Source organism: Amia ocellicauda, chromosome 14 (assembly GCF_036373705.1).
Source record: "Amia ocellicauda isolate fAmiCal2 chromosome 14, fAmiCal2.hap1, whole genome shotgun sequence".
NCBI classification, from domain to species: domain Eukaryota; kingdom Metazoa; phylum Chordata; class Actinopteri; order Amiiformes; family Amiidae; genus Amia; species Amia ocellicauda.
In genome coordinates, this window is record NC_089863.1 from 14,184,077 (window position 1) to 14,203,911 (window position 19,835).

The following is a 19,835-nucleotide window of genomic DNA, read 5'->3' on the forward strand; positions in this document are numbered from 1 at the left end:
AGGATATATTAATCATGGGTTGACCCAGGCCACCTTGCTACAATATTTGTTACGTGCATTTGTGCATCACACATTATCTGCACATTTACTGAATGGAAATGTTTCCGATTCACATATGCACATTTTTCTTCAGATGGAGCCTTTATAGCAATGTGTGTGCAGTCGATCGCTCCGATTACATTAGGAAAACCGGCTATCACTGCAAATTGCGCTTTAATGTTTGGCTGGTCAACTGCATCGTATGGGAACCTTATATACCTGGTAGACATGCGGATGATCCCGTCCCATACAGCTGGCATTGCGTGGCTCAGAGACGACTGGTTTATTCCTGAGCGGTCTGCCAGTTCCCTTTGGAAAGAACCAGTTGCCAGGAAACCAAGTGTTGTCAGCACCTGTAGGGGAACGGGTACTGCGTGGCTCCTCTCTGTCTCTCTCTGCAAATCCGGACCCAACTCAGCACAAAGCTCCAAGAGGACAGCCCTTGGAAATCTGAAACGGCTGATAAGCCAGTCATCATCGTTTGCCAGCAAATCATTGTGGTCCCTAAAAACTCGTTCTCCTCGGATTCTGCCATTAGCAAAGTCCTCTAATAAGGCCAACGCTGCCATTGCCATAGACTAAGGGTTGTATCAATCTGCACATGCTTTTATATGTATTACTTAATTGCATAATTGATAGAATATTCCCATAAGGCTCATGTGACAATAGTATTTTAATTCGTTTATAAATTGCAAATTAATAGCAAATGCTTCTCATAGGTGGTAGTCCGATAGACTTGTACAACAATTCGTAGTGTAATGTTTGCAACTTCACTTCATTGCCTGTAGGAGTCGCCAACAGACAAAAACCATGAGAAATGTACGTACGCCAGACATGAAGTTGGCGTGGAGGAACGCACATTCTTGTGTTAATTTCACTGTTAGTACATCTGACCGTGAGCGTGAAAGATGGCTTACGCAAAGTTTTTGTGCGTACACAGCGTTGATACATGAGGCCCCAGATCTCACAGAAATACATGATGCTCTAAGGGGTTAATCCTGGGGAATAAATTAATTAATTGGGAGTATGTGTCCAATTCATTATTTTAAACTGTAACCCTAGCCCTGTCCCTAAACCTGTTATGAATATGATTTACAAGTCTACGATTAATTTTGGACTATTCCTGTAGTATTAATAAATTAATTCATTAAGAGTTAATTTCTCAATTTCTGTAAAAGTTTTCATGAGCCGTCAGGGGCACAACAGCTGGAGTGCCTTCCCGTCTTCTGCTCACTTGGCCCGGTTGGGTAGATGGGTCTCTTGTCCCTCTCACACCATCCGCCTCTCCTTCCTGCCCTCTCCTCCAGGACAGTATGCATACATAGAACTAAAAATCCCAAAACGTTTTATAAAACTGTGACAGACAAATTACTCTTTAGCAGTAAAGTAATGTAAGATTATCTCCCCCCACCCCCCCCCCCCCCCCCGAATTATTACAGTTAGTTTGTCCAAGTGTTTAGCCAACAGGCACATCAAATGACATCAAGGATGATTTTTATACTATTTAGCAAGGACAATTATTACATCCCTTAAACTAAGTTTGATGGAACTTATTTGCTTTATCAACAATTTCAATTTAATCCTGTAATCCTGTAATTAACAAAAATAATACATGAACCCACAGAAATCAGGACATCAATAATAAACAAAAGTGAAAATTAATATAATACAAAACGTTAGGTTATCTTTCAAGTTGGAAGCACTGCCCAAGGGGGAGGGGTTTCTGTGCACTTCTGTAGGAACCCAGTTAAAAACATCACTCTATCAAAGCTGCCATTGGCCCCTGTGCTCATCACTTCCCTTCCCACATCCTGTTCTATAAAATGTGACGTCAGCGCAGGTTCGTCCTCTTTTGCCATTTCACCTGGGCCGAGAACGTGATCTCTATGTGTCTTGTCTGTGCATTAGACCCTTTATTGTTATTTAACAATTATTATTCGGTTGGTTGGCTTCATGGCTGTGTTGTTCACCACCGTTTACTCTGTGTGTATCTCTATTTGTACTGAGTAGTTATTATTGATAGCTAATCCGACTGACTTCCGGGTCTGCTGCAGCGCACCCGGAGGTCCGCCCTTCTACCGGGCACCACCACAATCACCACCGTGCCCGACGATCTCCCACTCCGGTGAGTGACGGGGGGGTCTCGGGGGCGCTGGATCTCCACCTCTCCCTGAGCCCCTCCGCCTCCTCCTCTAGGGTTGTAGTACTGGAGACAGCCGCGCCTCTCATGCTTACATCTCCACCTGCACCCGCTGCTGTGCCGCCTGGCGCTATCACACCTGCCACGGCAGCTGCTCCCCCCACAGCAGCTACACCCCCCTGCCTGACATGCCCGTGGTGCGCGCCACTATGGCCGCACATGTCCCCGCGCGTGCACGTGAACAACAGGGAAGAGCAGCGGAGTGACGCCCACGGGCTCCCTCCCCCTCTTCTGAGTTGTCGATTACCTCCTCCCGGCCGCACCGTCAGCGACAGAAGTCAAGCTTCACGGACAGAGAGCGTGATGAGATCATCCATGCTCTAAACAGCAAAATGTACCAAATCTGCGCTCTCCTCAGGCAGCGCACGCAGCACAACAGGTGCCTCTGGGTCCGCATGCAGACTCAGAGCTTGAGGTGGAGTTCATTGAGGAGGAGCTGGTCTCACCCTCTGATCCTGTCCCGCCACGGTACAGGTTCAAGAGAAGTCAGCACTTGCAGCACTTCAGGATGCTTGAGGGCAAGCACCCTGGCTGATTGTAACATCTCCACAATGCTATCTGGTAGTCCCAGTGATATCAGATAGAGCCTTTTAGGGGCCAAACCCACAACTGCAGCTGTGCTGGTTTGGGGTGCCACAGGAGTCCGTCCACTTGACTCAGCAAGTCTTTGCATAGTGGGAGTTGCCAGGGTTCTGCACTGAGCATGCATGCAAGTGTTGTGAAACATAATTGTCTTGGCCACTGGGGGGTGACCATGAGGACTTGGGCTCGTGTCAGTGGAAGTGGAAGTCCACGTGTCAGTGGAAGAAGTGGTAGTGGAGGGAATGCATATAGTAAGAGTCATAAGAACAGTCATAAGAAAGTTTACAAACGAGAGGAAGCCATTCGACCCATCGTGCTCGTTTGGTGTCCATTAATAACTAAGTGATCCAAGGATCCTATCCAGTCTATTTTTAAATGTTCCCAAACTTTCAGCTTCTACCACATCGCTGGGTAGTTTATTCCAGATTGTGACTACTCTCTGTGTAAAGAAGTGTCTCCTGTTTTCCGTTTTTGAATGCCTTGAAGCCCAATTTCCATTTGTGTCCCCGGGTGCGTGTGTCCTTGCTGATCTGGAAAAGCTCCTCTGGTTTGATGTGGTCGATGCCTTTCATGATTTTGAAGACTTGGATCAAGTCCCCACATAGTCTCCTCTGTTCCAGGGTGAAAAGGTTCAGGTCCCTCAGTCTCTCAGTAGGACATTCCCTTCAGACCTGGAATAAGTCTGGTTGCTCTCCTCTGAACTGCCTCTAGAGCAGCGATATCTTTCTTGAAGTGTGGAGCCCAGAACTGCACACAGTATCCAGATGAGCTCTAACTAGTGCATTGTACAGTCTGAACATCACTGCCCTTGTTTTAAATTCTACACTTTTGACAATATATCCTAGCATTCTGTTTGCCTTTTTTATTGCTTCCCCACATTGCTTGGATGGAGAAAGTGAGGAGTCCACATAGACTCCTAGGTCTTTCTCATGGGATAGTTCATCTAGTTCTATTCCTCCCGTAGTGTAATTATAGTGGACATTTTTATTACCTGCATGTATTACCTTGCACTTGTCCACATTGAATTTCATTTGCCAGGTGTCGGCCCACAACTGAATATTATCCAAGTCCCTCTGAATAGCCTGTGCTGCCAAGATTGTATCTGCTGAGCCACCTATTTTAGTATCATCTGCAAATTTGACAAGTTTGCTAACTATCCCAGAGTCCAGATATTAATATAGATTAGAAAGAGCACAGGCCCTAGTACTGATCCCTGTGGAACTCCACTAACAACCTCACTCCAGTTAGAAGTGACTCCTCTAATCGACACCCTCTGTTTCCTATACATCAACCAGTTCATAATCCATCTACTTACATTACCCTGAATGCCTATAGCTTCCAATTTGAGGATCAGTCTTTGGTGTGGAACCTTATCAAAAGCTTTTTGGAAATCTAAGTATATCATATCATATGCTTTCACCTGATCTACAGCTGCAGTTGCATGTTCAAAAAATTCTAATAAATTAGTAAGACATGATCTGCCTCGTCTTAACCCATGTTGACTATCTCCAAGAATATGGTTTTCATTAAGATGCTCCTCTATTTTCTGTCTAATCATTGTTTCCAACATTTTACAAGTGATGCAGGTGAGACTGATTGGTCTGTAATTTCCTGGCTCAGTTTTGTCCCCTTTCTTGTGGATTGGTGTGACATTTGCTGTCATCCAGTCAGTTGGCACATCCCCTGTTCTAAGTGTCATTTGGAATAATTGAGTTAGCGGCCTATAAATAATTTCCCGCATTTCTTTAAGTACTGTTGGAAATATTCCATCTGGCCCAGGTGATTTGTTGGTTTTTAATTCTGCTAGTCCCTTTAGTACCTCCTCCTCATTTATCCTGATCTCTCTTAGGGTTTGACTGGACTGATTGTCAACCTGTGGCATGTCATCTGTTTTTTATTTTGTAAAAACCTCTGTGAAATACTCATTTAGAACATTTGCCACATCTTGTTCATTTTCCAAGATACCTCCATTTTTGCCCTTTATCTGTTTCACTTCCTCCTTTATTGACCGCTTACTGTTGTAATATTGAAAAAAGCTCTTGGCATTAGTTTTAGCTCCAAGACCTATGTTTCTTTCTATTTCCCTCTTTGCTTTCCTGATCCCTTTCTTAAGATCTCTTTGCAGCTCAACATATTCTACGTATTTTGTTTCGTCACCATCCCTTTTGTATGCGCTATACAACATTTTCTTTCTTTTGATATTTTTTTGCATACCTCTATTAAACCATTTTGGCCAGTGTTTTTTGCAATTTGCTAAGTTTTGGTACAAATTGCTCCTGAGCCTCAATTAGTATATTCTTAAAATATACCCATCCATTTTCAACTGACTCTGTATCCAGTGTGCTCCAGTCTAACTCTTCTAAGTGCCGTCTCATACCTTCAAGGTTTGCTTTTCTAAAATTGTAGACCAATGTTTTAGACTTGGACCTTGTTTTTTGAAAGAATGCCTCAAAGCTAACCATATTGTGATCACAGTTTGCCATTGGTTCTCCAACTAGTGTCCCTCTGACTCTGTCTTGGTCATTTGAAAAGATCAAGTCAATGCATACACTCTTTCTGGTTGGTTCCCTGACAAATTGAGTTAGAAAGCAGTCATTTACTATCTCAACCATTTATATTTCTGCTTCTGTAGTCCCCATTGGGCTTTCCCAGTCTAAGTTTGGGAAATTGAAATCCCCCATTATAACAGCCACATCCTTGCTACATGCAGTCCTGATAACACTGTACAATGCAGCATCTTTCTGAACATCTAAGTTGGGTGGTCTGTAACACACTCCTACCGCTAATCCTCCAGATCTCTTGTTCAAAAGTTTCACCCACAAAGATTCTGTTCCGTTACTGGAATCTAATACAAGTTATTCTGCCTCAATGTCATTTTTCACATATAATGCTACCCCAACCTCTCTCCGTTTTTGCCTGTCTCTCCTAAACTGTGTGTATCCTTCCAACTTGTATTCATCCCCATCATTTTCTGTAAGTCATGTTTCTGTCACTCCTACAACACCATGGGCTGATTGACCAATTCTTCTATATCCCTAATACAGTGCAGATCAAGAAACTGAGCCTCAAGATCACGAACCTTGATCTCTAGGATTTCACAAATTCACAAATGAAACCTTCTTGGTTGAGTTCATCCAGGAAGGCAATCATTCTGCAAACCTGACACTGTAGTGGCCACATGCTTGTTAATGTTTTTTATTGTTTTGCTTTTAAAAAAGGTCCCTTGGTTCCTGTTGCCTAGCCAACTGCTTAACTTTTGTCACCGAGAAACAATGCCTAACCCTAACCCTAACCCTGCAACAGAATTCCTGCTAGTCCTTGACAAAATCTCCCTTCTACAACCTGTTTACTTTCACCAACTCAGCAGCTGAACTGAATTGACTTCAATTTAGGCAAACTACAGACAATGCTAACTTCAATTTAGGCAAACTTAAAACAAAAAGAGCAATGCTAAGACTGGTCTGAAACTAGTCAAACAACAAGATGGCTGCCACCTGTACTCTCCTGTGTCTCTCTGTGGCAACTTGTAAATACTTCTGTTTCCTCTCCCATTGGTTCATCACTCCCAGCCTATTCCTGTGGCCTCCCTCTGGTCCTGTATATATCTACCTCTATCTCCTTTACTAAGTGTGAAGCTTAAGTTTTAGAATGCCTGTGTTTTGACTTCTGTATTTTGCTCCTTTGACTACTCCCCTTTTGGATTCCCTGGTTTTGTCTGTTTGCATGTTCGATTGACCTCTGGAGTGTTATCTCTGTTCTCTGGATTTGCCCCTTTTCAGATAGTTCACCTTGGTTTATTAAAATACGTGAGTCTGCGCTTGGGTCCCCCTTGCCCTGCTCAGATGAGCGCGATAGGTGTAAATAAATTAATTGGGAATATGTTTCCATTATTTTAAACTGTAACCTCATTCCTAGCCCTGTCCCTAAACCTGTTATAAACATAATTTACAAGTGCATGATTCATTTTGGACTTCCTGTAGTATTCATGAATTAATTAATTAAGAGTTTTTGTCTATTATTGTAAAAGTTTGCACATGTTTTCCATCATATTTAGAACTTCAGAAGAAACTGGACATTCAACCCAACTTCTCCAAACTGCAAGAACATTCCTGTAATGAAGCATTGTGTAACTGCACCAGCCAGGATGAAAATGAATGCCAAATTCTGCTGAATCTATTCTACAGGGCAATTTCATATGGTCAGTGTTTACATTGTTTTCTTATATATATATATATATATATATATATATATATATATATATATATATATATATATATAGTTATTTTTCTATCTGCTTACTAACACTGTTCTAATTTTATTATTTATTTTTATCATACTTTCTTGAAGGAAACACATAATGTTTAATGTTTGTTGTTTGTTTAAGCATGAGTGCAGCAGAACTTCTTTGATTGAGACTAACTTGAGGCAGCTCTTTAGATCTGGTTAATGAATTTATTAGATTGATTAGATTACATTAAACGTTAAGATTGCTTTTGCAACCTCGATTATCTGAAAAGAAGAATAACTCCCAAGGGTGTCTATGGGAAGTTGCCGTCCCTTCTTTTCTTACCCCAGCGCACAGAACCATAGATTCACGAGTGACCTCACAGCTTTGGATGTTATTTTCTGTTTAAGATCTTCAGTGTTATATACTCAATCTATCATTAACTTTCATGTTGAGAATAAACCCCAGATGGATCTATGAGATACCGAGTATCAAAGCCATCAAGAGGAAGGACAAACGACAGGCCCCAGAGCCCACATCCAAGACCTGAACCCTACAAGGATGCATACACCTGATTAGTGACCATCAGGAGCAAGGGCAACATGTAGAGAACTCTACTGGAAATCAATGGCAGGAGGGAGCAAAACAGCCCAGGGAAGCGACACCCGAGGTCAGTTTTAGGACACAGTAATCAAGGACTGAAGCCCAACAGGAGTCCTGAACACCACTGAAAAGAAACACAGCGAGAGCATCAAGCCTAGTTCCACTACCCAGTACATTGAACAGCTCTTGCAAAAATGGCAATATTGCCACTATGGGGCAAATGACAGGGTCATGTCCTCTGACCAGACACCACACTTTCCCTTTGAAGGTTGTAAGAGAATTTGATATGCTTGGTTTTTCAATCATTCTAAATAAATAGTTGAAATGAAAACTCATAGGTCAATTGGTTTCTCTTTTAAGATTCTTTTTAGATGGGGTCAAGTCACAGATGTGCAATAATCATTTATTTGTGACAAAAATAGAAAACTAATATCATTCAATTATATTACTGAAAATAAGTAATATTAAGCTTCTGCTGGATTACAGAAAGAAACAGATAATACCCGATTTCTCCTCTTCTCCTCACAGTGTCTGGGTCAGGCAGGCAGCAGTGTGTGTCTCTCTCTCTTCCTCCTGCTCTGGTCTTGTCGTTATCTCCTTCTTATTCTTTAACTCCCAAACTAACTTATCTTAGTTTTATAAGGTTTCCTTTCAACCAATCACATTTTGGCAGCACAACACCATGAGAAGGGCACGTGATGTAACTTAGAGGTGGGGGTCTTTGGAGATTTGCTAGGAGACAATCAGAGGACAGGTATCTTTTGGACTCTGGACACATAGATAAGCCAGGGTCTACCAGGGGCCTCCTTAAAATGTAGGGAACAAGATATTGGGAAGTCTGTTTCCTGGACCAAACCAGATACGATAGAATTTCGCAAAGGAAATAAAATACATTCTAACAAATAATATCTTAAAAGGCAAATAAGCATCCTTGAGTTCCACCGTAGTGAATCAGTTGCCAGGTCTGACATGCTGGATTATGGTGCGGTGCATATGCATCTTGAACCACAGCACCTTCAGTTGAAAATTCAGGAATCTCAGATTCAAGAATGGACAGACACTGAATTTTTTGGGGGACACCAGGACATTACTGGATTAAATCCCTTTGAGCATCAGAGGAGGAGGCACCTCAAGGATGGCACACTTCTGTACTAATGGCCAGATCTCCGCACGGAGGGTCACATGCTGTAGGCTGTCCTTCACAATTGTCCTCGTCATGCCCTGGAAAGTGTCTGTGGTACAAAATTGCCAAGCTGCTGTTGGAAGAACAGATTGGTCAGAGGTTGCTGGAGGCCTTCAGGTCAGAGGAGAAGGTTGTGGCACAGGAGGCAGCAGAGCCTACGGACCAGATTGGCCACGTGCATGGGAGAACTACAGGAGCCTCATGAGGCAGAAGTGCTGCCTGCTGTAGGAGATGATGCAAGTCTCCCAGAGGGTGGCCTCTAGTACACCAGGGTTATCTGCTTGGACTGCAGGGACCGGTCATGTTTGGCCTCCACTGCCAGGCCAGACGTGTAATAGGATGAGAAACAATGTGCATCTAAACAATGAGACCAGTAAGGCTAAAGAGGAGGCCTTTCGAAGAAGGTGTTTAGTGATCTCACACTGCCAGTTAGAGCAGGCAAATTCCTGGGATTCTGACGACACCAGCGGGAGGGACACCATTGCCCCAACTGACAGGTCAGGTCCATCTCCTGCATCCCCAGAACATGCACACACAGCTCTCCACCTGCACCAGGTTCGTCCCAGGTGGCCTGGATCAACTTCAACAAATCTGGTAGCATAGGAATGGCCAACTGTACATGGTGGGGGTGCTGGCGCTGCCCACACAGTGACATCAACTAATACATCAATATGTAAACAAAGAAACAAACAAATAAATACATAATTCAAGGTGATCTGTTTTTGATCAGACTGTATATGCTAAAGCAAAAGCACCTGATTCTTTTTATTTTTTTCCTGGCAGCCATTCAGAAGAATGCCAAGAATCTAATTTGTTCTGAAAAAGTTTCACATCTGCAACAGTACTACTCTGCTCTACAAAAGGTTAAAGAAGGTAAGATTGTTTTGAAAGGCAGATGTGCACATTCCCCAGTGTTCTTTTGCCATCTCTATGAGTTTCAGACGAAGGGACGTTGACTGCACATTCTAGAATATCATCCAGCATCTCACTGTTATGCATAAAAACATGTAAATTTGTAAAATCTGATCTGATTTCATGAACTGAAACATAATCACAAATCTCAGGTGGAATTTTTCATAACACTTCACAATAATATTCACAGTTCCTCCTATGTTAATGCATGAGTACCACAGCAATAACACCTGAATATATCACATACCTCCTCTGAGCTCTGATGTTCATTACACATATAAACTGTAACCTCAACCCTCAACATTTTAAAATAATGGGTACAAATCCCCAAATAATGAATGTATGTATAACGTATACACTTCTGCACCCTGAGTTCCAATGCTATTTACATGTAACAGTGTTAGGGTCAGGGTTCATGTGACCAACATCAGATCTCACAGGAAACGCATGAAAAATTCTGGGATTAATCCTGAGTTATTCATAAATTAATTCATTAGGAATATGTGTTACCCTGTGACCCCATCCCTAGACCTGTCCCTAAATCTGTTATATATATATATGATTTACAAGTTTACACGTTTATTGTTTTACTATTCCTGTAGTATTAATACATGAATTAAGAGTGTCCATTATTGTAAAAGTTACCCACGTTTTCTATTGTAATTAGAACTTCAGAAGAAACTGGACATTCAGCCCAACTGCTCCAAACTGCAGGAACATTCCTCTAATGCAGCAGTGTGTAACTGAAATGGAAAGCCAAACTCTTGCAAAGCTATGTAACAATGCAGGTGCAGATAGTCAGTGTTTACATTTGTTCCATATATATATTTTTATTTTTGTCCTTACAAACACTGTTGTAATTCTATTAATTTGTTTTATAGTATTCTCGCAAACAACAAGAGTATGTTTGGTTTTATGATTTTTAGTTTGAGCTTGAGTATGTCAGAACTCCTGAATGATTTATCCAAACACTACCGATTGCCCCCTCAGCACTTGGGTCCTCACCTTCATTCACAGACTCTTGTCATAGTAACTCGGTTGGGATCTCTGGGGTCTGGGAACGCTAAAGGCCTGCTGTTTGAACCTGCTGGAATATCCTCAAGCCCCACAACTGTAATGGAAACCCTGTTAAGTAAAGGGATTAAGATACAACAATAACAATATATATGTAAATATTATTAACAATATATATACATTAAAAGTAATATTATTAAAACCAACCAAGTCACAAGTAAAGAGCAACTGCTAGTAAAGAGCAACTGCCGAGAAATAAAACATTTCAAGCAGTCAAAAAATATTACATTTATAGACAAAATCATGAGTACTCATGAATCTGGTGAAAAGCAAAAGAGTAAGTAAATCTGAGCATAGGGCTTGTTAAAGCAGACAAGGGGAGGGCTGGTCTTAGTGACAGTGCATGAGGGACTATCGACTGTTTTGGAATACACCGATCAGCCGTAACATTATGACCACCTGCCTAATATTGTGTAGGTCCCGCTTTTGCCACCAAAACAGCCCTGACCCGTCAAGGCATGGACTCCACTAGACCTCTGAAGGTGTGCTGTGGTATCTGGCACCAAGACATTAGTAGCAGATCCTTTAAGTCCTGTAAGTTGCAAGGTGGGGCCTCCATGGATCAGACTTGTTTGTCCAGCACATCCCACAGATGCTCGATTGGATTGAGATCTGGGGAATTTGGAGGCCAAGTCAACACCTTGAACTCGTGATTTATCAGACCAAGACACCATCTTCCATTGCTCCGTGGTCCAGTTCTGATGCTCACGTGCCCACTGTAGGCGCTTTCGGCAGTGGACAGGGGTCAGCATGGGCACCCTGACTGGTCTGCGGCTACGCAGCCCCATACGCAACAAACTGCGATGCACTGTGTGTTCTGACACCTTTCCATCAGAACCAGCATTCACTTTTTCAGCAATTTGAGTTACAGTAGCTCGTCTGTTGGATCGGACCACACGGGCCAGCCTTCGCTCCCCACGTGCATCAGTGAGCCTTGGCCGCCCATGACCCTGTCGCAGTTTCACTGCTTTTCCTTCCTTGGACCACTTTTGATAGGTACTGACCACTGCAGACCAGGAACACCCCACAAGAGCTGCAGTTTTGGAGATGCTCTGACCCAGTTGTAAATAGTTAAATGAAAGGATGCTGATCTCATAAATACAGCCAAAATGTTGCAATGGACAAATTGTTTTAATTTATCATTACAGTTATTGTTTTATTAGTAAGTACTTTTGATTGTCTTAGGACTTTAAACTAGAGTTTTCATTTTATCTGGTTTCAATATCCGAAGAGATAATAATTGCTGAATTAAGTCCTGTTATCTAGTGACCCCCACACATGCAACCCACAGCAGTCAGGCCTCTGAAAACGAGATCGGGTTGATACGCAAGTTACCTCAATACTTTACTAATACGAATTCAGATTAGCGCTGAGGTTGATATGCATGAATTGACCTTGAGGCTGTTTCATTCTCCAAAATTGCTAGTTTCCATCCATGGTTTTTATATGTTTTAGACAAAGAGATTCTAATCTTTGTCCCTCCAATTTCTGATTGGTTGGTTTGGTTGTCGTAAAATTCAGATGTCCTGTTGCGGGGCTGCCTGTGCCCCTTTTTGCTAAAATGTGTATTGGAAAGTTACAGCCTTCATTAGTAACTTTCCCTGAATAGTTGTTTTATGGATAACTTTCTGAGTATAAGTATGGTGGGGTTAGTATTCACATTTTTGAGATCCTTAAGTTCTCCTGTTTAATTTGATATTAAACAAGGTGGCATGTTTTGACATCGTAAAGGTTTAGCATTTTGTTTCCAGCTGCTGTAGTTGTTTAACTGTTTAAGATCAAAACCCTGCCTAGTACGTATATGTCTGAGGTTTCGATCTTAGTAAATTGTAATCGGTGAATTTAAAAGAATGTCCGTTTGTGTCCATTTAAGGGCTGTCGCAGTGTCCTCCTTCTCTTGGGCACTAGGGGTCCTCTTGTACCCTTAAGAGGGAGAGCAGCTGTTACATTGTGGCAGTGATGGTGATTAGGGTTTGTTTAGTCCATTATTTAAGAGATAGATGGAAATAAAAATGTGTGAGCTAGTCTTCGTTTACTTAGTCATTAGTTTGGTTGAATGTGTAGCGTAAGGTACACTTATAAATTTCAATTAAAGAAGTGAATTTATAGTATCACCTTATCACGAATCCTGGAATCTTGTAGAACTCAATTTCTGTAATAATTGGACGCAGACACCAATTCCAAAGATATAAATTGTAAAATTTATTCAAAAACAAAGACTAAATGTAGCATTACACTAATTATACAAAAGGGAAAAACTAAATAAAATTCAACTCTAGATCAACAAATCAAAGACAAATCACTTCCGTGACCAAATCAAAGACCATGGGATCGCATATGATAACACAAATCGTTAAACAAAATAGGTTATAAACACACTACCGGTTAGTAAGACGAAGGTGAGTCTCTCATTAGTAAATAGTCGGACATTAAAAAACTACTCAGGTTAGTATTTATGTCAGGTAACTTCTCGTTATATATATATCAGTCTCATTTACGTTTAGGTGCCAAGATCCTATCATTACTTGTTACCACAATTTCCCTTAACTGATTATTATTCAATGATTAGGGATAGGCAGGGCCACCAATAATCTAATGTCTATTAACTTGTGTCAATTTCAGACTAAACAGTTAAACAGGAATGAGAAGATATTTCTCGGCGTTGACAGATTTTATTTCTAAAATTATCAACAAAACAGTTTAATGCAACACACATTTATATTTAAGAAAACTAAATGATATTACACATTGTAGAGTTATGAATCACAGATTAACATTTCTAATTGATTTCTCAAATGTCATGAATCACAAACTCCAAACTGTTAAACATATCTGAACTTCGTCGCAGAGAGGCCTCTCTGTCTTCGGGCTCAGATAACAGCACACGGCACGAGGTCCGTGTGGTTGGAACAAAGGCAGTCCGGTTCGGCTTTGTCCAAGAACTTTCACTCAGTCGATGCACCTGGAAGTTGGGGTTTCGCGAAAGTAGAGTCGTTTCCAAACAGATTTTCCACTGGTTTGAAGGCCCCAAGGTTGTGCACAAAATCTTCTTTGTAAGCAGGGTTCCACCGTAGTTACTTGAAGACAAAGTCTTTGAGGAAACCAGGGCCCTATTCGTTCTGAGGGTCAAGTTTCTTAAGACTCAAATAGCTATTTAAATGACTGACACTTTCGAATACAGTCGACTTAGTCAATTGTCCAGCTGTAAAACTCCACTGATCAGGTGGGCACAGGCGGGCAGCGCAGTCTGTAAAGTTCTTTATTTAATAAAGTCCTTTAAAAGAATTCTTCGTACGGCTCAATCTCCTTCTCCCAGTTTAACTCTTCTGTTGCCGGCAAAGACTTGGTTGGTTTCTGGTTCCGGTTCGGGCAACAGAGCTACAGGTTGAGCTGTGGCAGCGAGTTACTGGTTCAGGTGAGAGAGAGAAAGAAAGAGACTGTGCGCTGTTCTTTATAGTCTGTCAGATCAATAGGTGATTGGTTCTTGAGTTTTTGAGATTGGATTTCGGTTTCAGCCCCCAGTGTCCTATTGGAGGGGGGCTTGATTTATGACTGATGTCAATCCATGCCATCTTTTGGAAATGCCGGTTGGCCCGGGTTCGTAGCTCTAAGTCGGGATTTCGGCTCTCGTCCACTTCAAAGAGTTTTTTTATTACCTACAGGCCCCTTTCTCCAGACATCTCATAGCAGGATTCCAAACTATTTGGCCTATTCTCGGTGCCATCCTCCCCAAAACTGTCATTTTGATGTAAACCAATTCCAAGCTGATGAGTTAAGGAAATCTGATAACTCTGGGGGGGAGAGGTCTTCTTTAGATCAGTGCTTCAGCTCAGAGCTAAAATGCTCTTATCAAAATACACCCAACATAACGCTACAAATGCCTTTTCAATCAAAACCAAACATGAAGTATGTGGAGGTGTTTGGATATTATTTGACTTTTGTTGTCACTGTAACCTTAGTTTTGAATGGAGTTGGTCTGAGTGCCATGGTCCCTTGTCCTGTTTGATATTAATTTAGAGAAGGGGAAGCCTGTATTAAACTGGTAATTTTTGGTGTTTTGATAATAAATATGAAATACTCCATTCTTTGTTGCTAAGGTTTTAGTTGGTATGCTTGCAAATGGGACAGGGTTGTGCTGGGTGTCAAATGGCTTGTCTGGTGAGCCTCATCTTACGCTTTGTCACTTTCATGGCTGTCCTTCTTGCATTCCAAAGGTGTCTGGAGAGGGATGCTTTGTTTAACCATCTGTCTGAGGGAGAAATGTTTACAAGATCCTCTTTGATCTGGTGGGGCAGGGTCCTGCTGAGATGTAATGGTCCTGGTCCACACCTCTGCAGACGTGTGTCCTGCCTGCCTGTAACCTCCTTGATCTGTGACAGAGGAATGAACTATTTTTTTTTTTTTTTTGGTTGCTGGGAATCGAGATTTCTCCAGAAAAATATTAGAATTGTATATGATTTACACACATTACCTGTGCATTTCTACTTTTTCATAGTATAACCTCCACTGATACCTTATATTTTGCTTCTCTTATTTACATATTGCTCTGCCCTTACCAAGCTATCCAGTAAGTAAAACATGAATCATTGCCATTCTTGTTGTTCATTTCACCTAATCATACTCAGCCAGTCTGGACATTTATATAGGGATAATTGGAAGAAACAATGAATATGCATGAAATACTAATTCATATGCAAGTCTAAGAGATTATATTGTCTACTGAATAATCAACAATATAGCTAAGGAGTAGACATGTCATACCCACAATTCCACCTCACCACCTCTGTGACCTTGTGGACAACTCTCAGAAACAACAGGAAGTTTGACACTGATAGTGTCAAGGCAATGTTTTGATAATCGAATGTGTCTGTCTGCTACAGACTTCTCAAGACAGAAAGAAAGGCAGATGCACACAGGCCCTTGTGCTCAAATTAATTAATTTGTTTAAGTTCAATATAATTGCTGACCAATACGAGAAATTCTCACAACTAAGTTTATATATATCAAAAACAGATCAGAGAAAATGCCTTTTTTTATGAATTACTAAATTTGGAGATCCAGATTTCCAGAATTCTTCAGTTCAGTTCACCCTTAAGATCACAGAACATCCACTTTTTCCCTCAACAAGTCAAATTGTGTACCAGCTTGCAAATCAGTCAGAATATTTTCCTTATTCTGCCTCAAGCAAAGCTATTGTCAACTACTTCAAAATATGTATGAGAGAAACCCTTATGTTCACTATAGTATATTATAATACTGGTAAGCAGAACATCAGACGTGTGCTAATGTAAATGCACATGCTATCCAATATCTAACCCGCAATCACTGTAATTTTCTTCACAGAGCAAGAAGGACAAGTACCTATGGCAGGTAATCCAAAATAATATTAACCTGTTATCCATATGTTTATTGTATTATTTTCCATGTTTCAGTGATCTTAACACACCAATAGTAAGGAATGATCCAGAGTAACTCCACTCTGTTCAGTGTTTTTCTGTTTGTCAATGGCACAGATGTCAATGATGAATTAAGAAATTTACATTTTCTTCTTTGTTTGTTGTTTTTTGTAGTGTGGAAATGGATTCAGAATGCATCAGGTATTTCCATATTAAAAACAATAGCACTTACCTGGCAGAATGAATAAGTGTGTAATCCTGTTTGGGTCAGATATTCCCATTGGCACTATTAGGCATAGAGGCTTTAGCACACAGACACAGACACACACACGCACACACATGTTCACACAGACAGGTATGTGTGGTCAATCCTCAGTTACTAATTCACTCACACTCTCTCTTAATCCACAGTTACGTTTTCAGCCTCTCAGTTGTGTTCAGCAACTTAATGGTAATGCAACACTCATTCACCAGGCCATTATAGCAGTGTTGGTTTCCATTCCAAGCTACTTGAGTCCTTATTGGGATCAGAGCTGCAATGCAAACCAGCAGACACAATACATATCCAAGGGAAGTTAGATCAGCTATTTAATTTCAAGCACATCTCTCTCAACGGAGCTTTCCTCTCTATTCTTGCAGTTGATGTGACACTGGACCCTGATTCAGCCCACGCCAACTTAAAGATCTCCAGTGATGGGAAGCATGTGATGTATGATGCTATTCGGCGCCCGCCATCATCATCAAGATTTGTTCATAATCCCTGTGTCTTGGGTAAAGCAGGATTCAGCTCAGGTAGACACTACTGGGAGGTGAAAGTGGGTGACAATCAAAACTGGGAAGTCGGCATCTTCAAAGGATCTGCCCATCAGATCATGGACCTAAAGCCTGAGAACGGTGCTTGGGCTGTAGAATGCTGGTATGAAACAAAGTACAGCGCCATTACTAGACCCCGAACCCCAATAAATCAGACCCTGCCCAATAGTGTAGGGGTGTATGTTAACTGTGAGCAGCAGCAGCTGTCCTTTTATAAAGCGGAGACTCGAGAATTAATTTACAGTTTCAGTGTGAACTTCACAGAGACATTCTACCCACTGTTCTACACTAGAGATAAAAGAGGAATTACTATTGTCTCCCCTTCATAAGAGTGAGGGTAGAGCTTCAGTAAAATATACTCCCTCTCATTATTGTCTTCTGAAACTAAATGTTTGATCTTAGACATCATTGGCCTTCCAGATACAAATCAGTTAAAATGGAAGGTGTGTGAGAAGGTAAAAAAATGAATTTGTTCACTTTGGATTTGAAAGATGAAAAAGATTCTTTCACATCATTCACAAACTGAAACTGGCCACAATATTTTAATTTCATCATGAGAAATTAACTTTAGTTACCAAGATGAACAGAAGCTTTACAGTCTGTCCACTAGGCTAGTGGTTTTCAACCCATGTGCCGCGGCACAATGGTGTGCCATGAGGACTCCCCAAGTGTGCTGTGAGATTTGTATTCCCTCAAAAATATCTTGTAATTTTTTTTGGTCAGCTTCATAACTCGGCTGTTTCATAACTGAAATGTTTTGTTTACCGGACTGAATGCGCACCTGCGCTGAGGTGCAGTGCTATCAGTGGTACTGAAACACAATTGATTAAATGGACAGATCTTGAATTCATTTTTATCTTGCAGTCTGCGTGTTTTTCTAGGTTTTTTCTATGTTTGTCCTTGCCCTTTTGGTAGGCTTATTTATTTGATATTGTAATGGAGATGGAAAGGCAGCAGCGCCCCTCTGGATTAATATGCGTCCATCTCCGTAGGGGCTACTAGGAGATTAGAGAAAGGACTGTACAAAGTTAATTAAGTGCCTTTTAATTGTTATGTCTCCTGTTCCTATAAGTCTGATTTGCTCCCCCCCCACCCGTTTTAATAATTGGGCTCTAAATAGCCCCAGCAGTTTTTAGGTCTTTCCACAGCTAGCACTGCCTTTGTAAAGGTGGACGGTGCATGTGAGAAATAAAGAGCATGTTTGTTAATAAATTGACTCCTGTTTTTGACCCAGAAGGGTTGGTAACAAACCAAAACTGTTACAATATAAAACTGCTTAAATTAAATGTGGATATATTTTTATCGTGCTCAGCTCAGGTGTGCATTCAGTCCACAAATAAAACATTTCAGTTGCTAAATGTTTAATCAAATAGAATAAAACAGAGAGGATAGCATGTTTGATACGTGTGCAATTGTTTTTCAGCAATTTTAATGCCCTTTGTTACATTTAACCACTTAGTTGAATTAACTTGTTATAAGATATTGTGAACTGAACATATTTTGCTGTTAATTTATATTTTCTGCAAATAGTTTTTAGTGTCTGGTCTTGGTCTACCTGCACTAAATAAATTATTTGTATTAAGTAATTATTTAGCATGTCTGCCTACTTGTGCATGTGATAATAGTGTTAGCAACCCATTGCCATTCAGGTAAGACAATACCTAGTAAATTCAGATTTTTAGAGGGTATCTGTAACAAGAAAAGTGGAATAATAAAAACACTCATTGTGCCCAAGGATTATATACAGTGAGGGAAAAAAGTATTTGATCCCCTGCTGATTTTGTGCTTTACCCACTGACAAAGAAATGATCAGTCTATAATTGTAATGGTAGGTGTATTTTAACAGTGAGAGACAGAATAACAACAAAAAAATCCAGAAAAACGCATTTAAAAAAAGTTATAAATTGATTTGCATGTTAATGAGGGAAATAAGTATTTGACCCCTTCGGCTTAGTACTTGGTGGCAAAACCCTTGTTGGCAATCACAGAGGTCAGACGTTTCTTGTAGTTGGCCACCAGGTTTGCACACATCTCAGGAGGGATTTTGTCCCACTCCTCTTTGCAGATCCTCTCCAAGTCATTAAGGTTTCGAGGCTGACGTTTGGCAACTCGAACCTTCAGCTCCCTCCACAGATTTTCTATGGGATTAAGGTCTGGAGACTGGCTAGGCCACTCCAGGACCTTAATGTGCTTCTTCTTGAGCCACTCCTTTGTTGCCTTGGCTGTGTGTTTTGGGTCATTGTCATGCTGGAATACCCATCCACGACCCATTTTCAATGCTCTGGCTGAGGGAAGGAGGTTCTCACCCAAGATTTGACGGTACATGGCCCCGTCCATCGTCCTTTTGATGCGGTGCAGTTGTCCTGTCCCCTTAGCAGAAAAACACCCCCAAAGCATAATGTTTCCACCTCCATGTTTGACGGTGGGGATGGTGTTCTTGGGGTCATTCCTCCTCCTCCAAACACGGCGAGTTGAGTTGATGCCAAAGAGCTTGATTTTGGTCTCATCTGACCACAACACTTTCACCCAGTTCTCCTCTGAATCATTCAGATGTTCATTGGCAAACTTCAGACGGGCCTGTACATGTGCTTTCTTGAGCAGGGGGACCTTGCGGGCGCTGCAGGATTTCAGTCCTTCACGGCGTAGTGTGTTACCAATTGTTTTCTTGGTGACTATGGTCCCAGCTGCCTTGAGATCATTAACAAGATCCTCCCGTGTAGTTATGATTCCTCACCATTCTCATGATCATTGAAACTCCACGAGGTGAGATCTTGCATGGAGCCCCAGACCGAGGGAGACTGACAGTTA

The 19,835-nt window shown here is 41.3% G+C and overlaps 1 protein-coding gene across 1 annotated transcript in view; it reads left to right on the forward strand.

Annotated features, from left to right (window-relative positions):
• The window catches only part of LOC136768775 (E3 ubiquitin-protein ligase TRIM39), a 38,999-nt gene extending 20,182 nt beyond the window's left edge, over positions 1 to 18,817 (forward strand). The window contains exons 5-9 of the mRNA XM_066723137.1: positions 6,876 to 7,019; positions 9,616 to 9,705; positions 16,162 to 16,188; positions 16,389 to 16,415; positions 16,854 to 18,817. Coding sequence (XP_066579234.1) covers positions 6,876 to 7,019; positions 9,616 to 9,705; positions 16,162 to 16,188; positions 16,389 to 16,415; positions 16,854 to 17,356 — 791 coding nt within the window. The 3' untranslated portion in view covers positions 17,357 to 18,817. The remainder of the gene's footprint in view (positions 1 to 6,875; positions 7,020 to 9,615; positions 9,706 to 16,161; positions 16,189 to 16,388; positions 16,416 to 16,853) is intronic.
• Positions 18,818 to 19,835: the final 1,018 nt, after the last annotated feature.